Below are 20354 nucleotides of genomic sequence, written 5' to 3'. Positions count from 1 at the left end.
ATGAGCTTGACGCCTTGATAAGTTCCTTTCCTGAGGATGGCTCACCTCTCACAGTTCTGGGTGACTTTAACCTCCCCACGTCTACCTTTGACTCATTCCTCTCTGCCTCCTTCTTTCCACTCCTCTCCTCTTTTGACCTCACCTTCTCACCTTCCCCCCCCTACTCACAAGGCAGGCACTAATCTCATTGCAACTCCCCTCCAAGTCTCCGACCACTACCTTGTATCCTTTTCCCTCTCGCTCTCATCCAACACTTCTCACTCTGCCCCTACTCGGATGGTATTGCGCCGTCCCAACCTTCGCTCTCTCTCTCCCGCTACTCTCTCCTCTTCCATCCTATCATCTCTTCCCTCTGCTCAAACCTTCTCCAACCTATCTCCTGATTCTGCCTCCTCAACCCTCCTCTCCTCCCTTTCTGCATCCTTTGATTTTCTCTGTCCCCTATCCTCCAGGCCGGCTCGGTCCTCCCCTCCTGCTCCGTGGCTCGACGACTCACTGCGAGCTCACAGAACAGGGCTCCGGGCAGCCGAGCGGAAATGGAGGAAAACTCGCCTCCCTGCGGACCTGGCATCCTTTCACTCCCTCCTCTCTACATTCTCCTCTTCTGTCTCTGCTGCTAAAGCCACTTTCTACCACTCTAAATTCCAAGCATCTGCCTCTAACCCTAGGAAGCTCTTTGCTACCTTCTCCTCCCTCCTGAATCCTCCTCCCCCCCTCCTCCCTCTCTGCGGATGACTTCGTCACCCATTTTGAAAAGAAGGTTGACGATATCCGATCCTCGTTTGCTAAGTCAAATGACACCGCTGGTCCTGCTCACACTGCCCTACCCTGTGCTTTGACCTCTTTCTCCCCTCTCTCTCCAGATGAAATCTCGCGTCTTGTGACGGCCGGCCGCCCAACAACCTGCCCACTTGACCCTATCCCCTCCTCTCCAGACCATTTCCGGAGACCTTCTCCCCTACCTCACCTCGCTCATCGACTCATCCTTGACCGCTGGCTACGTCCCTTCCGTCTTCAAGAGAGCGAGAGTTGCACCCCTTCTGAAAAAACCTACACTCGATCCCTCCGATGTCAACAACTACAGACCAGTATCCCTTCTTTCTTTTTTCTCCAAAACTCTTGAACGTGCCGTCCTTGGCCAGCTCTCCTGCTATCTCTCTCAGAATGACCTTCTTGATCCTAATCAGTCAGGTTTCAAGACTGGGCATTCAACTGAGACTGCTCTTCTCTGTGTCACGGAGGCTCTCCGCACTGCTAAAGCTAACTCTCTCTCCTCTGCTCTCATCCTTCTAGACCTATCTGCTGCCTTTGATACTGTGAACCATCAGATCCTCCTCTCCACCCTCTCCGAGTTGGGCATCTCCGGCGCGGCCCACGCTTGGATTGCGTCCTACCTGACAGGTCGCTCCTACCAGGTGGCGTGGCGAGAATCTGTCTCCGCACCACGTGCTCTCACCACTGGTGTCCCCCAGGGCTCTGTTCTAGGCCCTCTCCTATTCTCGCTATACACCAAGTCACTTGGCTCTGTCATATCCTCACATGGTCTCTCCTATCATTGCTATGCAGACGACACACAATTAATCTTCTCCTTTCCCCCTTCTGATAACCAGGCGGCGAATCGCATCTCTGCATGTCTGGCAGACATATCAGTGTGGATGACGGATCACCACCTCAAGCTGAACCTCGGCAAGACGTTGCTGCTCTTCCTCCCGGGGAAGGACTGCCCGTTCCATGATCTCGCCATCACGGTTGACAACTCCCTTGTGTCCTCCTCCCAGAGTGCTAAGAACCTTGGCGTGATCCTGGACAACACCCTGTCGTGCTCCACTAACATCAAGGCGGTGACCCGATCCTGTAGGTTCATGCTCTACAACATTCGCAGAGTACGACCCTGCCTCACACAGGAAGCGGCGCAGGTCCTAATCCAGGCACTTGTCATCTCCCGTCTGGACTACTGCAACTCGCTGTTGGCTGGGCTCCCTGCCTGTGCCATTAAACCCCTACAACTCATCCAGAACGCCGCAGCCCGTCTGGTGTTCAACCTTCCCAAGTTCTCTCACGTCACCCCGCTCCTCCGCTCTCTCCACTGGCTTCCAGTTGAAGCTCGCATCCGCTACAAGACCATGGTGCTTGCCTACGGAGCTGTGAGGGGAACGGCACCTCCGTACCTTCAGGCTCTGATCAGGCCCTACACCCAAACAAGGGCACTGCGTTCATCCACCTCTGGCCTGCTCGCCTCCCTACCTCTGCGGAAGCACAGTTCCCGCTCAGCCCAGTCAAAACTGTTCGATGCTCTGGCACCCCAATGGTGGAACAAGCTCCCTCACGACGCCAGGACAGCGGAGTCAATCACCACCTTCCGGAGACACCTGAAACCCCACCTCTTTAAGGAATACCTGGGATAGGATAAAGTAATCCTTCTAACCCCCCCCCTTAAAAGATTTAGATGCACTATTGTAAAGTGGTTGTTCCACTGGATATCATAAGGTGAATGCACCAATTTGTAAGTCGCTCTGGATAAGAGCGTCTGCTAAATGACTTAAATGTAATGTAAATGTAAATGTTATGAATATGGCGATATGATTTTTCGCTGGATGTTGATCCCGCATGCGGGACGAGCGTTCCAGAGTGTGCTCCTAATCTAAGCTCGTTACCTGTATAAAAGACACCTGGGAGCCAGAAATCTTTCTGATTGAGAGGGGGTCAAATTCTTATTTCCCTCATTAAAATGCAAATCAATTTCTAACCTTTTTGACATGCGTTTTTCTGGATTTTTTTGTTGTTATTATGTCTCTCACTGTTCAAATAAACCTACCATTAAAATTATAGACTGATCATTTCTTTGTCAGTGGGCAAACGTACAAAGTCAGCAGGGGATCAAATACTTTTTTCCCCTCACTGTATATAGCCCAGGATCCCCCTTCCACCTTGCGCTGCAACACTGCCTGGATGGGGTCTATACTCAGGTGAAGAGCTAAGTGAAAGATACCATTTTAGAAGTACACAAGCATAAAAGTTGGTCTAATTTACTTGAAACTTAAGTCTACTAAAGTGAGACTTTGTCCTTGTGTTTCTTGGCTATTTACATTGTTTTGTTTACAAGCTAGGTTGTTTTTCTATATTTGAGTTTCAACTGCTAGGGAAGAGAAGACAACGCTTCTACTAGTCCTGTGGTCACCAACCTAGTTGATCGGCAAACATTTCTGTAAAAACAATAATGCCTTGTGTCCTATATTTTTTATTCATCTCGAGCTGTTGGCAGTAGGTGCACCCGATTCACGTGCCAGATAGGCAAACTGTTGCCATTTTGAACCATTTCATGTGTCTGAAGGTACAAACTCTGCCTTCCCAGAGAGCAAATCAAGTGCACTATAGGTCTACAGCTGGCCAATCGGATGGTTCAGATCACCGTGTGTGTCTGCAGTAATTTAGAAGGCATAAAAGAAAGCAACAGAAAAATTGATACTGTGAGATTTCAAAACCATCACTAGAGAGAAACTGTCAAGGAATACAGAAAATATCTGCTGTTTTTATTTATTTTATTTAACCAGGTGTAACAGTATAGCTTCCGTCCCTCTCCTCGCCCCTACCTGGGCTCAAACCAGGGACCCTCTGCACACATCGACAACAGTCACCCTCAAAGCATCGTTACCCATCGCTCCACAAAAGCCGCGGCCCTTGCAGAGCAAGGGGAACAACTACTTCAAGGTCTCAGAGCGAGTGATGTCACCGATTGAAACGACATTAGCGCACACCACCGCTGACTAGCTAGCCATTTCACATCGGTTACACAGGCAAGTCAGTTAAGAACACGTTTTTATTTGCAATGACGGCCTAACACAGCCAAACCCGGGCACCGCCCTATGGGACTCCCAATTAAGGCCGGATGTGATTCAGCCTGGATTTGAACCAGGGACTGTAGTGACACCTCTTTCACTGAGATGCAGTGCCTTAGACCGCTGCGCCACTCGGGAGCCCAGTGAGTTGATCTTTAAGTTATAAACTCTGCACTGTAAACACTTTGTATTGAACACTATTATAAGCCATGAAATGTGCGTTCTTCCTATTTCCGCTCAGCTCTACAACAAGCAGTGCAGCAGTAATGAATGAGTAGGCAAGTGTATTTATAGGCTTGCGTTGTTATTATTAGCAGCTTGGGTATTTTTTAATATCGAGGAATATTTCACTTTCTCTGTTCATAGGAGTAACACCATTTTTGTATTAAATAATGCAGTGCGACAAGTTTCCCCATCAGCTGGAAGACGGTGTCCCTTTTTGGTCAGTGTCAGTGGAGGAAAGGGAGAGCGGAGGGATGTTGAGAGACGGACCCTCACTCTGCTGCTCTCTCCCTCCGCTGAGACTGACCATCAGATGCAGACACCAACAGCCCAGGAAAAAAAAAATAAAAAGCGAATTATTTAAATGTATGCTCACTCAGCTGTGCCTCACAAGTAATACAACAATGGATCTATTACCAGTGTGATCATATAGCCTACCTCAAATTTAAAAATATAATTAAAAAAGGTTGGTGACAGGCACAAACATGACTAGTCACGCTGCCATGGTAACTTCCCGCCTTTTTATGTATTTTTTTATTTAACCTTTATTTAACTAGGCAAGTCAGTTAAGAACAAATTCTTATTTACAATGACAGCCTAGGCACAGTGGGTTAACTACCTTGTTCAGGGACAGAACGACAGATTTTTACCTTGTCAGCTCGGGGATTCGCTCTAGCAACCTTTGGGTTACTAGTCCATACGCTCTAACCTCGAGGCTACCTGCCGCCCCTAAACAGGCAGGTGAACATTTTTGGCTCATCTGTGATCTTTTGGTTAAAAGATTCAGGTCACAAAAAATGTAATTAAACAATATACCACATTAGTTACATCTTACTAGTAATACATTTAATTGTTTTAGAAACATGTTGATCAGTTTGTGTGTTTTGGCTGGTACAAAATCTGAGTGTCTGGTAGATATTGAAATCTGTTGGGTTTTCCTTTGAATTAAGACCTAGACAGCCAGGTGAGGGGAGTTCTTTACTAATTCATGACTTAATTAATCAATCAAGTGGTCAATCAAGTGACCACCTGGGGGTCCCCCCTGGGTGCATGTTTTGTTTTTTGCCCTAGCACTACACAGCTGATTCAAATAGTCAAAGCTTGATAATGAGTTGGTTATTTGAATCAGCTGTGTAGTGCTAGGGGGAAAAAAAGTGCACCCAGGGGGGGCCCCCAGGACCGAGTTTGGGAAACCCTGATCTAGGGGATGCTAGGCTACGTTGTAGGAATAGGTGAGTAGGTGGCAGTGAGCAGAGGATCACACAGAAGACAGTCATTTTCTGCTCTGCTGTATTATCCCTTCCAAATCATAACCACTAGAATAGTGACTAGACCTTGAATACAAAACAATAATGTCAATTAGGTCTAAACATGGAGAAGTGACAAGAAACCCATGGGTAGCCTGGATGTGGTGTGATAAATGGGACAAACTGATTACAGCGGACCTCATGCACACTTATGAAACCCTCCTGCTTGGATCCAGCATCAAAGTCTTATCTACATCATGACTTGTAATGCACACGCATACACTGAGCTTTTATAAGGCCATGAATCATGACCACAATCCTCATCTGTATAAATTATGCTAAATAACTGTCAATTGCGAGCTATGGTAGCCTACCCATCGTTTTCTCCCTCCAGTATAGTGTACTGTGGTTTACGTTACCACGACAACAGGATGAGAGATGCCGGATGCGGAGGCAGGGGTGTGAGGGGGCAAAAATCAGTGACTGCCACAGACAGCAAAATAACTGATGATTTTATAAAGAATGTGAGAGATAAAACACAAAGCTCAGCTGTGATGATTATAGGTTAGGGTAAGCGTCACACTCCTAACAAAGCTATTATAATGGCCTTTTTTCTAGTTTCACGTTGGATATAACTTGCATTTTAATGAATCAAAAATCACTGGCTGCAGAAGAAACTTGTGTTAAACTTTCCCCATAGAATTCAATGTAGTATTGCCTTTCATGTGCAAATAAGCAATGCTGTGCATACCAATGAAATACACAGTTCAAACCAATAAAAATTTCTGCAAAGTGTGAAGACGAAGAGGACAAAAGGGAATATTCTTACTACACCTGAGGTTATTTTAAGCACTGGCAGGTTGGTACAGAGAAGACTTCAAAAGCACTGGGATTTACCCATCTAGTCCTGTGGCTGAGAACACTGCTCATCTTACTAGACAGAGACTGCATGTTAAATCGGCCACACTGTCTCACGTGCTCTTCGAAAAGGGAGAAGAATGTCAGTGAGTCCATTAGGAAACTCAATATTCTGATCTAGTTGACTTCTTCTGCAGTCAGTCACTGCTGTGCTGCTCACCCATGGAGCTCTAGAGGCTTCAAAATCAAACAGCACAGCACCCAAATAATAAGGGCAAACAGAACTAGCACAACTCCCCAGCTAGTTATCTCCCTCAGTTAGGCTACAGTGCTAAACAAGGTTACAGTGAAAGGGTCCAAACAACTGTCACCTTGTGTCATCAAATCATCTTTGTTATTACCACAGACGTATTTCCTATACAGCAAGTCACTAGCAGTCAGACACTCCCAGTAGTGTATTATTTGGTTTGGCTAAAGTTTGGCTAAAGTAATTGAAACTCAACTGACACACATGCAAATGGTTGCTTTGAAAACAATGGAAAGTGGTCAAAAGATAAGTTACAGCAGGCTTAGGGGAAAAGGGTGAAATGGCATGGAATGTGCACTGCAAACAGAGTAGAGGAACAGACGCTTTAACATCTAGAAATAAACAAATATGCATCAAAATGGATAAAGTATCTCTTTAAAAACGGTTTGTTTCCAGATAGCAAAGAGGAGGTGATAGAACAGAATATGTCATGATTAACAATCACTGAATCAATGCTGTTCCAATATTTATTGGAGTAGAGTACTGTATCATTCCCCCAGGGCATCTATCCATGGCTGGCAAGTAGAGCTGCACAATTCATCAAACTCACATCGAAATTGCAATATTGACAACTGCAATATTTAAGGTTGAACGGTATCCAGATGTTCATCTTAGTAAGGCAAGATGGCGCCGACAGAGATGGTTGCCTCGCTTCGCATTCTTAGGAAACTATGCCGTATTTGTACTTGTTAGATATTACTGCACGGTCGGAACTAGAAGCACAAGCATTTCACTACACTCGCATTAACATCTGCTAACCATGTGTATGTGACCAAGAAAATTTGATACTGTCATGCGGTTTCTGTACCATACCGGGGTAAACAGTATTACCCAATGTGCACACAAGGGGTGATATGTTTTGATGCAAAAAAACAATTTATCTTGATACAGGAGGGGATTGAATGTCTTTGCTGTAACCATTTTGATTTCGACATCTAGCCACTTAGCTAGCAAGTTAGCAAACCAAATGCATAACTGTAGCCCTGAGATGGATATAGTCTTAGATTTCTATATACAAAAAACGCAACATGCATCAATTTCAAAGATTTTACTGAAAAACAGTTCATATAAGGAAATCAGTCAATTTAAATAAATTCATTAGGCCCTGATCTATCGATTTTACATGACTGGGAATACAGATATGCATCTGTTGGTCACAGATACCTTAAATAAAAAGTAGGGGCATGAATACAGAAAACCAGTCAATATCTGGTGTGACCACCATTTGCCTCATGCAGCGTGACATCTCCTTCGCATAGAGTTGATCAGGCTGTTTGTGGCATGTGGAATGTTATCCCACTCCTCTTCAATGTCTGTGTGAAGTTGCTGGATATTGGTGGGAACTGGAACACACGGTCGTATGCGTCGATCCAGAGCATCCCAAACATGCTTAAATGGGTGACATGTCTGGTGAATACAGTGCATTCGGAAAGTATTCAGACCCCTTGACATTTTCCACATTTTGTTACCTTACAGCCTTATTCTAAAATGTATTAATGTTTTCCCTTAATCAATCTACACACCATAACGACAAAGCGAAAACAGTTTACATCTTTTTGCTAATTTAATCAAAATAAAAAACAGAAATACCTTATTTACATAAGTAATCAGACCCTTTGCTATGAGACTCGGAAATTGAGCTTAGGTGCATCCTGTTTCCATCAATCATACTTTAGATGTTTCTACAACTTGGAGTCCACCTGTGGTGAATTCAATTGATTGGACATGGAAAGGCACACACCTGCCTATATAAGGTCCCACAGTTGACGGTGCATGTCAGAGCAAGCCATGAGGTAAAAGGAATTGTCCGTAGAGCTCAGAGACAGGATTGTATCGAGGCACAGATCCGGGGAAGGGTACCAAAAAATGTCTGCAGCATTGAAGGTCCCCAAGAACACAGTGGCCTCCATCATTCTTAAATGACCAACTGGCAGGTGTCTTCACTGACATTTTCAACCTCTTCCTGTCTGAGTCTGTAATACCAACATGTTTCAAGCAGACCACCATAGTCCCTGTGCCCAAGAACACTAAGGTAACCTGCCTAAATGACTACCGACCCATAGCACTCAGGTCTGTAGCCATGAAGTGCTTTGAAAGGCTGGTCATGGTTCACATGATCACCATTATCCCAGAAACCCTAGACCCACTCCAATTTGCATACCAGCCCCACCTCCTGGCTCCCCAATGGGTGGGGCTGGCTCCCAAGTGGGTAGGCTGCACCCCTGCCCAGTCATGTGGAATCCATAGATTAGGGCCTAATGCATGCATTTCTATTGACTCATTTCCTTAAATGAACAGTAACTCAGTAAAATCGTAGAAAATTGTCGCACGTTGCGTATATTTTTGATCAGTGTAGTTTTACAAACAAAAAATACCTTTGTGTTGGAGTGGTGTGGGCGTACCCCAACAACAGATAGGTGTGAGCGTATACCGGTCATAAAAAATATGAACGCGAGTAGACCACTGATTGGCCAGATCATTTAGATCTTAACATCTCGTGGATGGGAAAGACAAGAGGCAATGAACCTGAAGTTTCATTTGAATTGTGTGACTTCTCCACACATCCCTCGAATAGCTTCAATCAAAGCCCAGATGTATAAAGGAGGTCCTGGTTCAGACGAACAGATGAGAATATGATATCTGGGGCAGATCTATTTGTGCAAAGTGCTTTGATTCAACTCCTGGGATGTGATATACACTCAGTGGCTAGTTTATTAGGTACACCCCTCTAGTACCGGGTCGTACCCCTCTTTGCCTCCAGAACAGCCTGAATTCTTTGTAGCATGAATTCTACAATGTGTGGCGTTCAAATGCTGCTCAATTAGTATCAAGGGACCTAACGTGTGCCAGGAAAACACTCACCACACCATTCCACTACTGTACCATTGACACCAGACAGGATGGGTCCATGGACTCCTGCTGCTTACGCCAAATCTGGACTCTGCCATCAGCATGACGCAATAGGATCTGGGAATTTGTTGAACCAGGCAATGTTTTTCCACTCCTCAAATTGTCCAGTGTTGGTGATTGTGTGCCCACTAGAGCCGCTTCTTCTTGTTTTTAGTTGATAGGAGTGGAACCTGTTGTGGTCGTCTGCTGCAATAGCCCATCCGCGACAAGGACCGACGAGTTGTGTGTTTCGAAATGCTGTTCTGAACACCATTGTGGTACTGCGCAGTTTTTGGCCCGCCTATTAGCTTGCACGATTCTTGCCATTCTCCTTCAACCTCTCTCGTCAACAAACTGCCACTGACTGGATGCTTTTTGTTTGTCACACCATTCTCGGTAAACCCTAGACACTGTCGTGTGTGAAAAGCCCAGAAGGCCGGCCATTTCTGAGATCCTGGAACCGGCGCGCCTGGCACCGACAATCATACCACGCTCAAAGTCGCTTAGGTCACTCGTTTTGTCCATTCTAAAGTCAATCGAACAGTAACTGAATGCCTCAATGCCTGTCTGCCTGCTTTATATAGCAAGCCACGGCCACGTGACTCACTATCTGTTGGAGCAAACCATTTTCGTGAACGGGGTGGTATACCTAATACACTCAGTGGCTAGTTTATGTACCACATGAGGTTGGTGGCACCTTAATTAGGGAGGATGGGCATCAAACACATAGTTTGCAGGTGTTTTGATGCCATTCCATTTGCTCCGTTCCAGCCATTATTACGAGCCGTCCTCCCCTCAGCAGTCTCCACTGGTATGTACATATTGAATGTTTACATTTGTGAGTGTTGTATTTGTATGGGGTCCATGTAGGTGTAGGGTATATGCATGAAATGTAATGTACTTCGTGTTGGTGTGTATGTGCACTGTGTTTGTGGCCCAGGTCATCCCCCATACCTGTCGTTGTGCTGACGTGGCCATCTGTATCTGACAGAACTTCACGGCTTGATCCAGCGCCACGTCCTCATCCACCTGTCCACACCATGCGGGAAGACAAGAGAACAGAGACAATCAGAGAAGAGCAACACACCGTTTACACAGCCACCTTAACACCACTGATGCTGCACTGGGCAGCTAACAGACATAGAAAAAGGCCTTTCTCAGAGTGAATGTGGCTGTGGCAACAGGAGGCGGCAGCCCTCATTAGGCCTCTCTCTGTGAAGGCTGGCTGCTCTCTATCTGCCAAACTGTAGATGTCTGTGTGTGAGAGTCAGGACGCTGATGCTGCACAGGAGAAGCACACATGAAAGTTAGCCTCCATGTTCACCTCCCCCTCAGACACGCTATACTATTATGTGGTGGTGTGGTGGTAAACGCTGTTTGGTTCTGCATTGACCACACGCAGTAGGTGGAACCCTCTAGGTTGTAACATGGTGCTGCCACAGGAAATGGCCAGTGGAATGAGTCTAGGGCTGTGACAGTCATTACATTTTGTCAAGCGGTAACTGTCGTGCAAATAACTGAATGTCTCACAGTCATTGACGTTAATAAACATAAACCAGTTTAGCGTTGCTGTCACGACTTCCGCCGAAGTTGGTGCCTCTCCTTATTCGGGCGGCGTTCGGCGGTCGACGTCACCAGCTTTCTAGCTGCCACCGATCTACGTTTCTTTTTTCCATTTGTTTTGTCTTGATTGTACACACCTGGTTCCCATTAAGTTATAATTTATTCCCTGTTTAACCCTCTGGTTCCCACATGGTTTTGTGCATGTTTGTTCTTTGTTTAGTGTTCAAGACGTCTGTGAGCTGGTGTGTTTTTCGCTGCGTGGAAATTGTTGTTTCTTTTCGAGTAAAGTACGTCTTTTACGTACTTTACTTCGCTCAGCAAGGAAGAAGCCACTGCTCCAAAACCGCCATAAAAAAACAGACTACGGTTTGCAACGGCACATGGGGACAAAGATTGTATTTTTTGGAGAAATGTCCTCTGGTTTGACGAAACAAAAATAGAACTGTTTGGCCATAATGACCATCGTTATGTTTGAAGGAAAAAGGGGGGAGGCTTGCAAGCCGAAGAACACCATTCCAACAGTGAAGCACGGGGGTGGCTGCATCATGTTGTGGGGGTGCTTTGCTGCAGGAGGGACTGGTGCACTTCACAAAACAGATGGCATCATGAGGCAGGAAAATTATGTGGATATTTTGAAGCAACATCTCAAGACATCAGTCAGGAAGTTAAAGCTTGGTCACAAATGGGTCTTCCAAATTGACAATGACCCCAAGCATACTTCCAAAGTTGTGGCAACATGGCTTAAGGACAACAAAGTCAAGGTATTGGAGTGGCCATCACAAAGCCCTGACCTCAATCCTATGGAAAATTTGTGGGCAGAACTGAAAAAGTGTGTGCGAGCAAGGAGGCCTACAAACCTGACTCAGTTATACCAGTTCTGTCAGGAGGAATGGGCCAAAATTCACCCAACTTATAGTGGGAAGCTTGTGGAAGGCTACCCGAAACGTTTGACCCAAGTTTAAAATGTTTAAGTCAATGCTTCCAAATACTAATTGAGTGAATGTAAAACTTCAGACCCACTGTGTATGTGATGAAATAAATAAATCATTCTCTACTATTTTGACATTTCACATTCTTAAAATAAAGTGGTCGTCCTAACTGACCTAAGACAGGGAATTTTTACTAGGATTTAATGTCAGGAATTGTGAAAAACTGAGGTTAAATGTATTTGGCTAAGGTGTATGTAAACTTCTGACTTCAACTGTATCTGTAAAAATGTTTTTATAAATTAGCATTTTTTTCACTTTGTCATTGTGGGGTATAGTGTGTAGATTGACAAGGAAAACATTTATTTAATCCATTTTAGAATAAGGCTGTAACGTAATAAAATGTGGAAAAAGTCAAGGGGTCTGAATACCGAATGCACTGTACACTAAATAATATATAGTGCTAAAAAAAAATAAAGGGAACACTTAAACAACAAATCCTAGATCTGAATGAAAGAAATAATCTTATTAAAAACGTTTTTCTTTACATAGTTAAATGTGCTGACAACAAAATCACACAAAAATAAATCAATGGAAATCCAATTTATCAACCCATGGAGGTCTGGATTTGGAGTCACACTCAAAATTTAAGTGGAAAACCACACTACAGGCTGATCCAACTTTGATGTAATGTCTTTAAAACAAGTCAAAATGAGGCTCAGTAGTGTGTGTGGCCTCCACAACGCCTGGGCATGCTCCTGGGCATGCTCCTGATGAGGTGGCGGATGGTCTCCTGAGGGATCTCCTCCCAGACCTGGACTAAAGCATCCGCCAATTCCTGGACAGTCTGTGGTGCAACGTGGCGTTGGTGGATGGAGCGAGACATGATGCCCCAGATGTGCTCAATTGGATTCAGGTCTGGGGAACGGGCGGGCCAGTCCATAGCATCAATGCCTTCCTCTTGCAGGAACTGCTGACACACTCCAGCCACATGAGGTCTAGCATTGTCTTGCATTAGGAGGAACCCAGGGCCAACCGCACCAGCATATGGTCTCACAAGGGGTCTGAGGATCTCATCTCGGTACCTAATGGCAGTCAGGCTACCTCTGGCGAGCACATGGAGGGCTGTGCGGCCCCCCAAAGAAACGCCACCCCACACCATGACTGACCCACCGCCAAACCGGTCATGCTGGAGGATGTTGCAGGCAGTAGAACGTTCTCCACGGCGTCTCCAGACTCTGTCACGTCTGTCATGTGCGCAGTGTGAACCTGCTTTCATCTGTGAAGAGCACAGGGCGCCAGTGGCGAATTTGCCAATCTTGGTGTTCTCTGGCAAATGCCAAACGTCCTGCACGGTGTTGGGCTGTAAGCACAACCCCCACCTGTGGACGTCGGGCCCTCATACCACCCTCATGGAGTCTGTTTCTGACCGTTTGAGCAGACACATGCACATTTGTGGCCTGCTGGAGGTCATTTTGCAGGGCTCTGGCAGTGCTCCTCCTGCTCCTCCTTGAACAAAGGCGGAGGTAGCGGTCCTGCTGCTGGGTTGTTGCCCTCCTACGGCCTCCTCCACATCTCCTGATGTACTGGCCTGTCTCCTGGTAGCGCCTCCATGCTCTGCACACTACGCTGACAGACACAGCAAACCACCTTGCCACAGCTCGCATTGATGTGCCATCCTGGATGAGCTGCACTACCTGAGCCACTTGTGTGGGTTGTAGACTCCGTCTCATGCTACCACTAGAGTGAAAGCACCGCCAGCATTCAAAAGTGACCAAAACATCAGCCAGGAAGCATAGGAACTGAGAAGTGGTCTTTGGTCCCCACCTGCAGAACCACTCCTTTATTGGGGGCGTCTTGCTAATTGCCTATAATTTCCACCTGTTGTCTATTCCATTTGCACAACAGCATGTGAAATTTATTGTCAATCAGTGTTGCTTCCTAAGTGGACAGTTTGATTTCACAGAAGTGTGATTGACTTGGAGTTACATTGTGTTGTTTAACTGTTCCCTTTATTTTTTTGAGCAGTGTATATAAAAAACAAATTTCATACATGTGTGAAATTTGTTTTGACTTATCATGCACCTGTTGGAACAGTGGCAGGGGGGAAAAAGACGTAATCCGTATGCACTTGAATAGCTAATGTAGCACGCTTTTCCTGCGGTTCATTTTCATGCCAGCCAAGTAGGCTACTCTGGTTGTGAACCAATGTTCTTAATATTAGGAAAGTTGAGAAATAAATATACTAGACCTAACCTATAGAAAGCTCATGGGATCCTCTTTTTAATAGAGGCCATCAAAACTTTGTTTTCTCACGCAATTGCATAGGCTATAGAAATGTTGCACAATATGGGCTTTTAGGAACACTTCTTTAATTCCATGCATCAACCAGCTATGATGATCTAGCTCTCGTTGCGGAACAGCTGATCCTATTTCATTCAAACTCTGAATAACATGGCTCTCATGAAGTGCATTGATGTCATAGTGATTAGAGGGATAATAGAGTGCTGAGTACCAGGCCATTAGTGACTGGCTGTTAGCAAGTTTGGTAGGCTACTAATGTCCATCAGTGGCATCAGAACGCAGTTTTGGAGAAGCCTAGTTACCGTGACTCAACAGTCACATGGAATTTGACTGCGTTCATGACTCGTGACTACCGGTGTGGCGGTAATACGGTCACCGTAACAGCCCTAGGAATGACTTGGCAGACCTGGGGGCCAAAGACTGGGAGGACTGCAAGAGGCAGCACTCTGAGACAGAGGTTGGTTACACTGGAGAGCTGTCATTTTGGATATGTTTTAAAGGAAATCCCTCCCCTAGCGTGGTAGAGTGGAGGAGTGGGCTATTTGAGAACTTTCCTTCTTCTGAAGTAGCATAACAGACCTATGAGGGCTTGCCTGGGCACAAACATGTCAGATTAGAGCTGAGCCAAAGCAAACTAAAACTTTTGACACAACCTGCCAACTGCTCTTGCTCTGTACTTTATATTCATGGCAGAGGAACATGGCTATTGGCTACATCACTGAACTGTAAAACAGATCCAATGACATGAAACAAAACTGCTGTGCTGCGCAAAAGCCTTGTGGAATTGGGTTAGAAGCTAACTTTTAAGAGATGGCTTGTATTTGGAAAGTGAGAAGCAAGGTGAAGAATTTGGCACTAATAATGTAATTTCGCTTCACTAAAAACATGTTAGGGAAAAGCATGTAGTGTCACTGACTCAACTGTACTAAGAAAGATGTGTCAAGGCTTGCTCACTTTGTTCAGGAGATATGTAAGCCCTATTAGTGTGTCAGAAGGCACACTGTCATGTTACCCCTTTCCAGCCACAGGGGGAAAAAAACGTTATTTTCCTTTGTCGCAAAACATGGGAAGCAAATCTCAGCCAAAGTCTCAGCACACTTTCCAATGGTTTCAATATTATTAACTTGCAAAATAGCAGCTGTCAATGTGCGTGCGAGAGAGAGAAGAGAGAGAAGTGACACTGAAAGAAGCTAAATAGAGCGAGGGTTGTAGTAGCTAGCCATCTCCCTCTCTTCAGCCTAGTCGTGGCCCCTTCATCCTCTGTTGCCTCCCACTCCAGCTCCATCTCTGTGGCTTGACACATAGCCAATGTCATACCAGGTTCCCCACGGTCAGCATTGATCACTAGCTATGTGTTTAGAGGCTGATGAGAGCTGTCCTCAAACACCCTCAATGCCAGCCAACAGCAAAGGAGAAGTTGGCTCAGATGCAATACACAAAGTAACTAATCCCTCTATTATTTGATCAGTTCTGCTATGCAAGTGGAAGAAATTCTTAAATTAAATCAACTCAACATTCCAGTTACAGTGCTACAATAGAAATGTCCCTTTTTGCTCAATCTATCAAACTGAATCTCAAGAACTAGTAGGGTACCTACGTTATACAACAGTGTCAGTTCTAGGTAACAGAAGTCCAAACTGAATCAGAAGTTTACTTTTAGCTTCAGAGTCAGTGAGCGGGCAAGAACATGAGACTGGTTCTACACAAGCAGTGCCAGTGCACTAGAAAGGGTCCCAATCACAATGCACAAAATCATTTTAAAGTCTTGACAAACCAAAGTAAATAAAATACACAACCTTCACCTTTCAAACAGGCAACGGTTGTCTCAGAAAAACAGGAAACCAGTAATTGAGCAATAAATCTGTGTTGTCTGCTGGAAAGACAGAAATAATAAATGGGTAATTCTCTCTGTCTAAATCCACGGAAGCCATTACTGGGCCATGTAATACAGAAGACCTTTCATCGGAAATGATCAAATCCATCACTGTTGGAAAATAAGACACTTAGAATAATTGACATTTACAATAATAAACACTTAGTACAGTTCCCTATTAGCTAGGTCAGGATTTACAAAATGTAATGAAAACACCAATTACATTTATGATGAGATGTCCGAATGCTTATAAATACTTATTTTACATTTTTAGTCACTTAGCAGACGCTCTTATACAGAGCAATTTACAGGAGCAATTAGGGTTAAGTGCCTTGCTCAAGGGCACAGACAGATTTTTTCACCTAGTCGGCTTGGGGATTCAAACCAGCGACCTTTCAGGTGCAGGGCCAATGCTATTAACCGCTAGGCTGCCTGCTGCCCTTTTATGATTATACTTATGATTGTGAGCTGTAAATATTAATAGTGCTATTTGTGTTAATATCTTAGTTAATACATGTAGCACTGTGAAGATCATCAGGCTAAAAATGGTCTTGTGTGCTATTTGGTTCCTTACGACAGTATTTTATAACAGTTGCATGAGAAGGGAAAGTCCCCTCTCTGTGTTTCAGGTCTTTTTGCTAAATCAATATCAAGAGGGATTTCCCAAACCCATTTCCCTTTTCAGTGAGTATATATTATGTGTGCATGACATGGCACAGTTATAAATCAATCGTTGATGGGAGAGAGAGAGATGTGGCTGTAAACGTGAAGGTAAACAGGGGAGTTTGCTCCAATAACTCATAAAAGTACAGCATACCTGCTTGATGAGCATGTACGTCTCTGACATGATCTTCTCAATGCGCCCCAGGTCGTAGGTCATGACCTTCTGGCCCTGCTGCCACACCCGGTAGGCATCCAGCAGAAGAGTTTCGCCTGACTCCACGTCATCCAGGAGCTTCCTCTTCCTGCTGGGCCTGCATAGCGCCCCCTGGGCTAGTCCCTGCTCTGCTCCGCTGGCTAACACTGGGCCCTTAGCTACCGGGCACTGGAGCTGCTGCTGTCTGGAGCTGATGCTCAGGTCCTCCAGAGAAAGCTCCGGTGCGCGGCTGCTCTCATCGACTTTCTCCCCAGGCACCAGGACAGTTCTGGGGGACTCCGTGTCTGGTTGGCTGCACCGAGAGTCTGTGGTCTTGGAGGGACGCCCCCAGTGGCCAGCATCCAGCTCCATGGGCTCCTCCGGCCCTGCTCTGGCCCCCTTTCCCACAGCAGCCTCCACCTTCCCAGATGGAGTTCTCTGCTGCTGATCCCCCATGTTTCTGTCTGTGGCCAGCAGGGCTGGCTGTGTCTGAGGGGTCTCCCGGGACCCAGAGTCAGGGCCTGGGGCAGTGACCTGGGGTCCCTCAGTGAGCTCAGGCTTCTTATGCAGTGCATGACTGCTGTCCTCTGCACTGGGCCTGTTGGACGTGTCCGTGGTTGTCATTTCCCCCATGGAGGGCACAGGCACTTTGGAAGGCTGCTCTGACACCTGAGAAAGAACAGAGCCCGTCACAACACAAGCAAGAGCATGCTGAAACTATAAACTACGGAGCTGCTTTCAGCTCCTCTCCAAGTGTGTAGAGTGCTTTGGTTGCATACCCCTGTGAGTTTGTTCAGATTGTCCTCCAGGACTTTTACAGCTAGGAAAAATGCTCTCTGGGCCAAAACCTGACGATCCACATCCCGCAAATACTTCCTTTAAGACATGAGAGAGAAAGGAAAGAGAAGAGTTGAACAAATTCACACAAAAACACTAGAACAAATGGAAAAACATGGTTGAGTCATGAGAGATCCTTACTTTCCCTGGTCAGGGGTTCTCTGGAGCATGAAAGAAACTTTGATCAGTGTGTCGTGGTCCTTCAGCTGAGACAGCACCTCCAGCAAGAGGACGATGGATCTGTTCATATGAGATGCAAAACTGCCAGGGCGATCAATCTCATCCACTGGAATATGCCAGATGCCCTGAAGCAGGAAGGAGGGGAAGAAGAGGGGGAGGAGTAAAAGGAGGAGGAGAAGAGGCAACAGTTCACTAACACTGTTTGGTATTAGCGTGTCATGGAGACAGGCTTATGTATGACCTCACCTGTCAGACTAACTAGAGTTCTGTTTCAAAACATATTTTCCACTAACACACTCACAAGGCCAACAGATCCTGACATGAGCTTTTCAATGTGCCCCACTGGTGGGTTTTCAGTTTTCAGTTAAAAAAAGTGCAAAAGCTCAACTGAAAAGTGAATGTACCTGATATTTTTGGTACATACATGGGGATTTATTTTACACAGACTGATAGTAAGGGAGGGCAAGAGAAAGGGAGAGAGGATAAAGGAGTGTGACGGTATATTGTTTTAGGCAATATATTAACCACCAAACCTCTCCACGTATGAGCATATTATCCAAGATCTGCAGAGCCAGTTTCAAAATAATTACTTTTTTTATTTTATTTATTTATTTCACCTTTATTTAATCAGGTAGGCCAGTTGAGAACAAGTTCTCATTTACAACTGCAACCTGGCCAAAATAAAGCAAAGCAGTGTGACACAGACAACAACAGAGTTACACATGGAGTAAACAAACAAGCCAATAACACAATAAACAAGTCAATGATACAGTAGAAAAAAGAAAGTCTATATACAGTGTGTGCAAAAGGCATGAGGAGGTAGGCAATAAATAGGCCACAGGAGCAAATAATTACAATTTAGCAGATTAAAACCTGATATGGATAGGGGGCAGTATTTTCACGGCTGGATGAAAAAACGTACCCAATTTAAACTGGTTACTACTCTTGCCCAGAAATGAGAATATGCATATTATTAGTAGATTTGGATAGAAAACACTCTGAAGTTTCTAAAACTGTTTGAATGGTGTCTGAGTATAACAGAACTCATATGGCAGGCAAAAACCTGAGAAAAGTCAACCAGGAAGTGGAGGATCTGAGAATTGTAGTTCTTCTTTCTAGTCCCTTTCGAAAATACAGTCTCTGTGCTGTTACGTTGCACTTTCTCAACTTGCCTACCTTGTTAAATAAAGGTGAAATAAAAATAAAAATAAGCCAGTGAAATATACCTGCTGGAGCATGTGCTACGGGTGGGTGTTGCTATGGTGACCAGTGAGCTGAGATAAGGTGGGGCTTTACCTAGCAGAAACTTATAGATGACCTGGAGCCAGTGGGTTTGGCGACGAATATGTAGTGAGGGCCAGCCAACGAGAGCATACAGGTCGCAGTGGTTGGTAGTATATGGGGCTTTGGTGACAAAACGGATGGCACTGTGATAGACTGCATCCAGTTTGAGTGTTGGAGGCTATTTTGTAAATTACATCGCCGAAGTCAAGGATCGGTAGGATAGTCAGTTTTACGAGGGTATGTTTGGCAGCAGGAGTGAAGGAGGCTTTATTGAGAAATAGGAAGCCGATTCTAGATTTCATTTTGGATTGGAGATGCTTAATGTGAGTCTGGAAGGAGAGTTTACAGTCTAACCAGACACCTAGGTATTTGTAGTTGGCAACATATTCTAAGTCAGAACCGTCCAGAGTAGTAATGCTAGTCGGGCGGGCGGTTGAAGAGCATGCATTTAGTTTAACTTTCATTTAAGAGCAGTTGGAGGCCACGGAAGGAGTGTTGTATGGCATTGAAGCTCGTTTGGAGGTTTGTTAACACAGTGTCCAAAGAAGGGCCAGATGTATACAGAATGGTGTCGTCTGCATAGAGGTGGATCAGAGAATCACCAGCAGCAAGAGCAACATCATTGATATTTACAGAGAAAAGAGTCGGCCCGAATATTGAACCCTCTGGCACCCCCATAGAGACTGCCAGAGGTCCGGACAACAGGCCCTCCGATTTGACACACTGAACTCTGTCTGAGAAGAAGTTGGTGAACCAGACGAGGCAGTCATTTGAGAAACCAAGGCTATTGAGTCTGCCGATAAGAATGCAGTGATTGACAGAGTCGAAAGCCTTAGCCAGGTTGATGAAGACGGCTGCACAGTACGTCTTTTATCGATGGTGGTTATGATATTGTTTAGGACCTTGAGCGTGGCTGAGGTGCACCCATAACCAGCTCTGAAACCAGATTGCCTAGTTGAGAAGGTACAGTGGGATTCGAAATGGTTGGTGATCTATTTGTTAACTTGGCTTTCGAAGATTTTAGAAGAGCAGGGCAGGATGGATATAGGTCTTAAACAGTTTGGGGTGCTGAGCTGTTGGCCGGGGTAGGGGTAGTCAGGTGGAAATCATGGCCAGCCGGAGAAAAATGCTTATTGAAATGATCGATTATCGTAGATTTATATCGGTGGTGA

At 45.3% G+C, this 20354-nt stretch overlaps 1 protein-coding gene across 1 annotated transcript in view; it reads right to left on the bottom strand.

Moving 5' to 3' along the window:
• LOC115199587 (calcineurin-binding protein cabin-1) overlaps positions 1 to 20354 on the bottom strand; it is a 134008-nt gene that overhangs the window by 17567 nt on the left and 96087 nt on the right. Inside the window, 4 exon segments of the mRNA XM_075074291.1 lie at positions 10314 to 10388; positions 16843 to 17538; positions 17661 to 17757; positions 17860 to 18023. Of these exon segments, the coding sequence (XP_074930392.1) occupies positions 10314 to 10388; positions 16843 to 17538; positions 17661 to 17757; positions 17860 to 18023 (1032 nt within the window).

Source organism: Salmo trutta, chromosome 9 (genome assembly GCF_901001165.1).
Source record: "Salmo trutta chromosome 9, fSalTru1.1, whole genome shotgun sequence".
In the NCBI taxonomy this organism is placed as follows: Eukaryota; Metazoa; Chordata; class Actinopteri; order Salmoniformes; family Salmonidae; genus Salmo; species Salmo trutta.
Note: the sequence above shows the minus strand (reverse complement) of the source record. Positions and strands in the feature narration are given on the sequence as shown.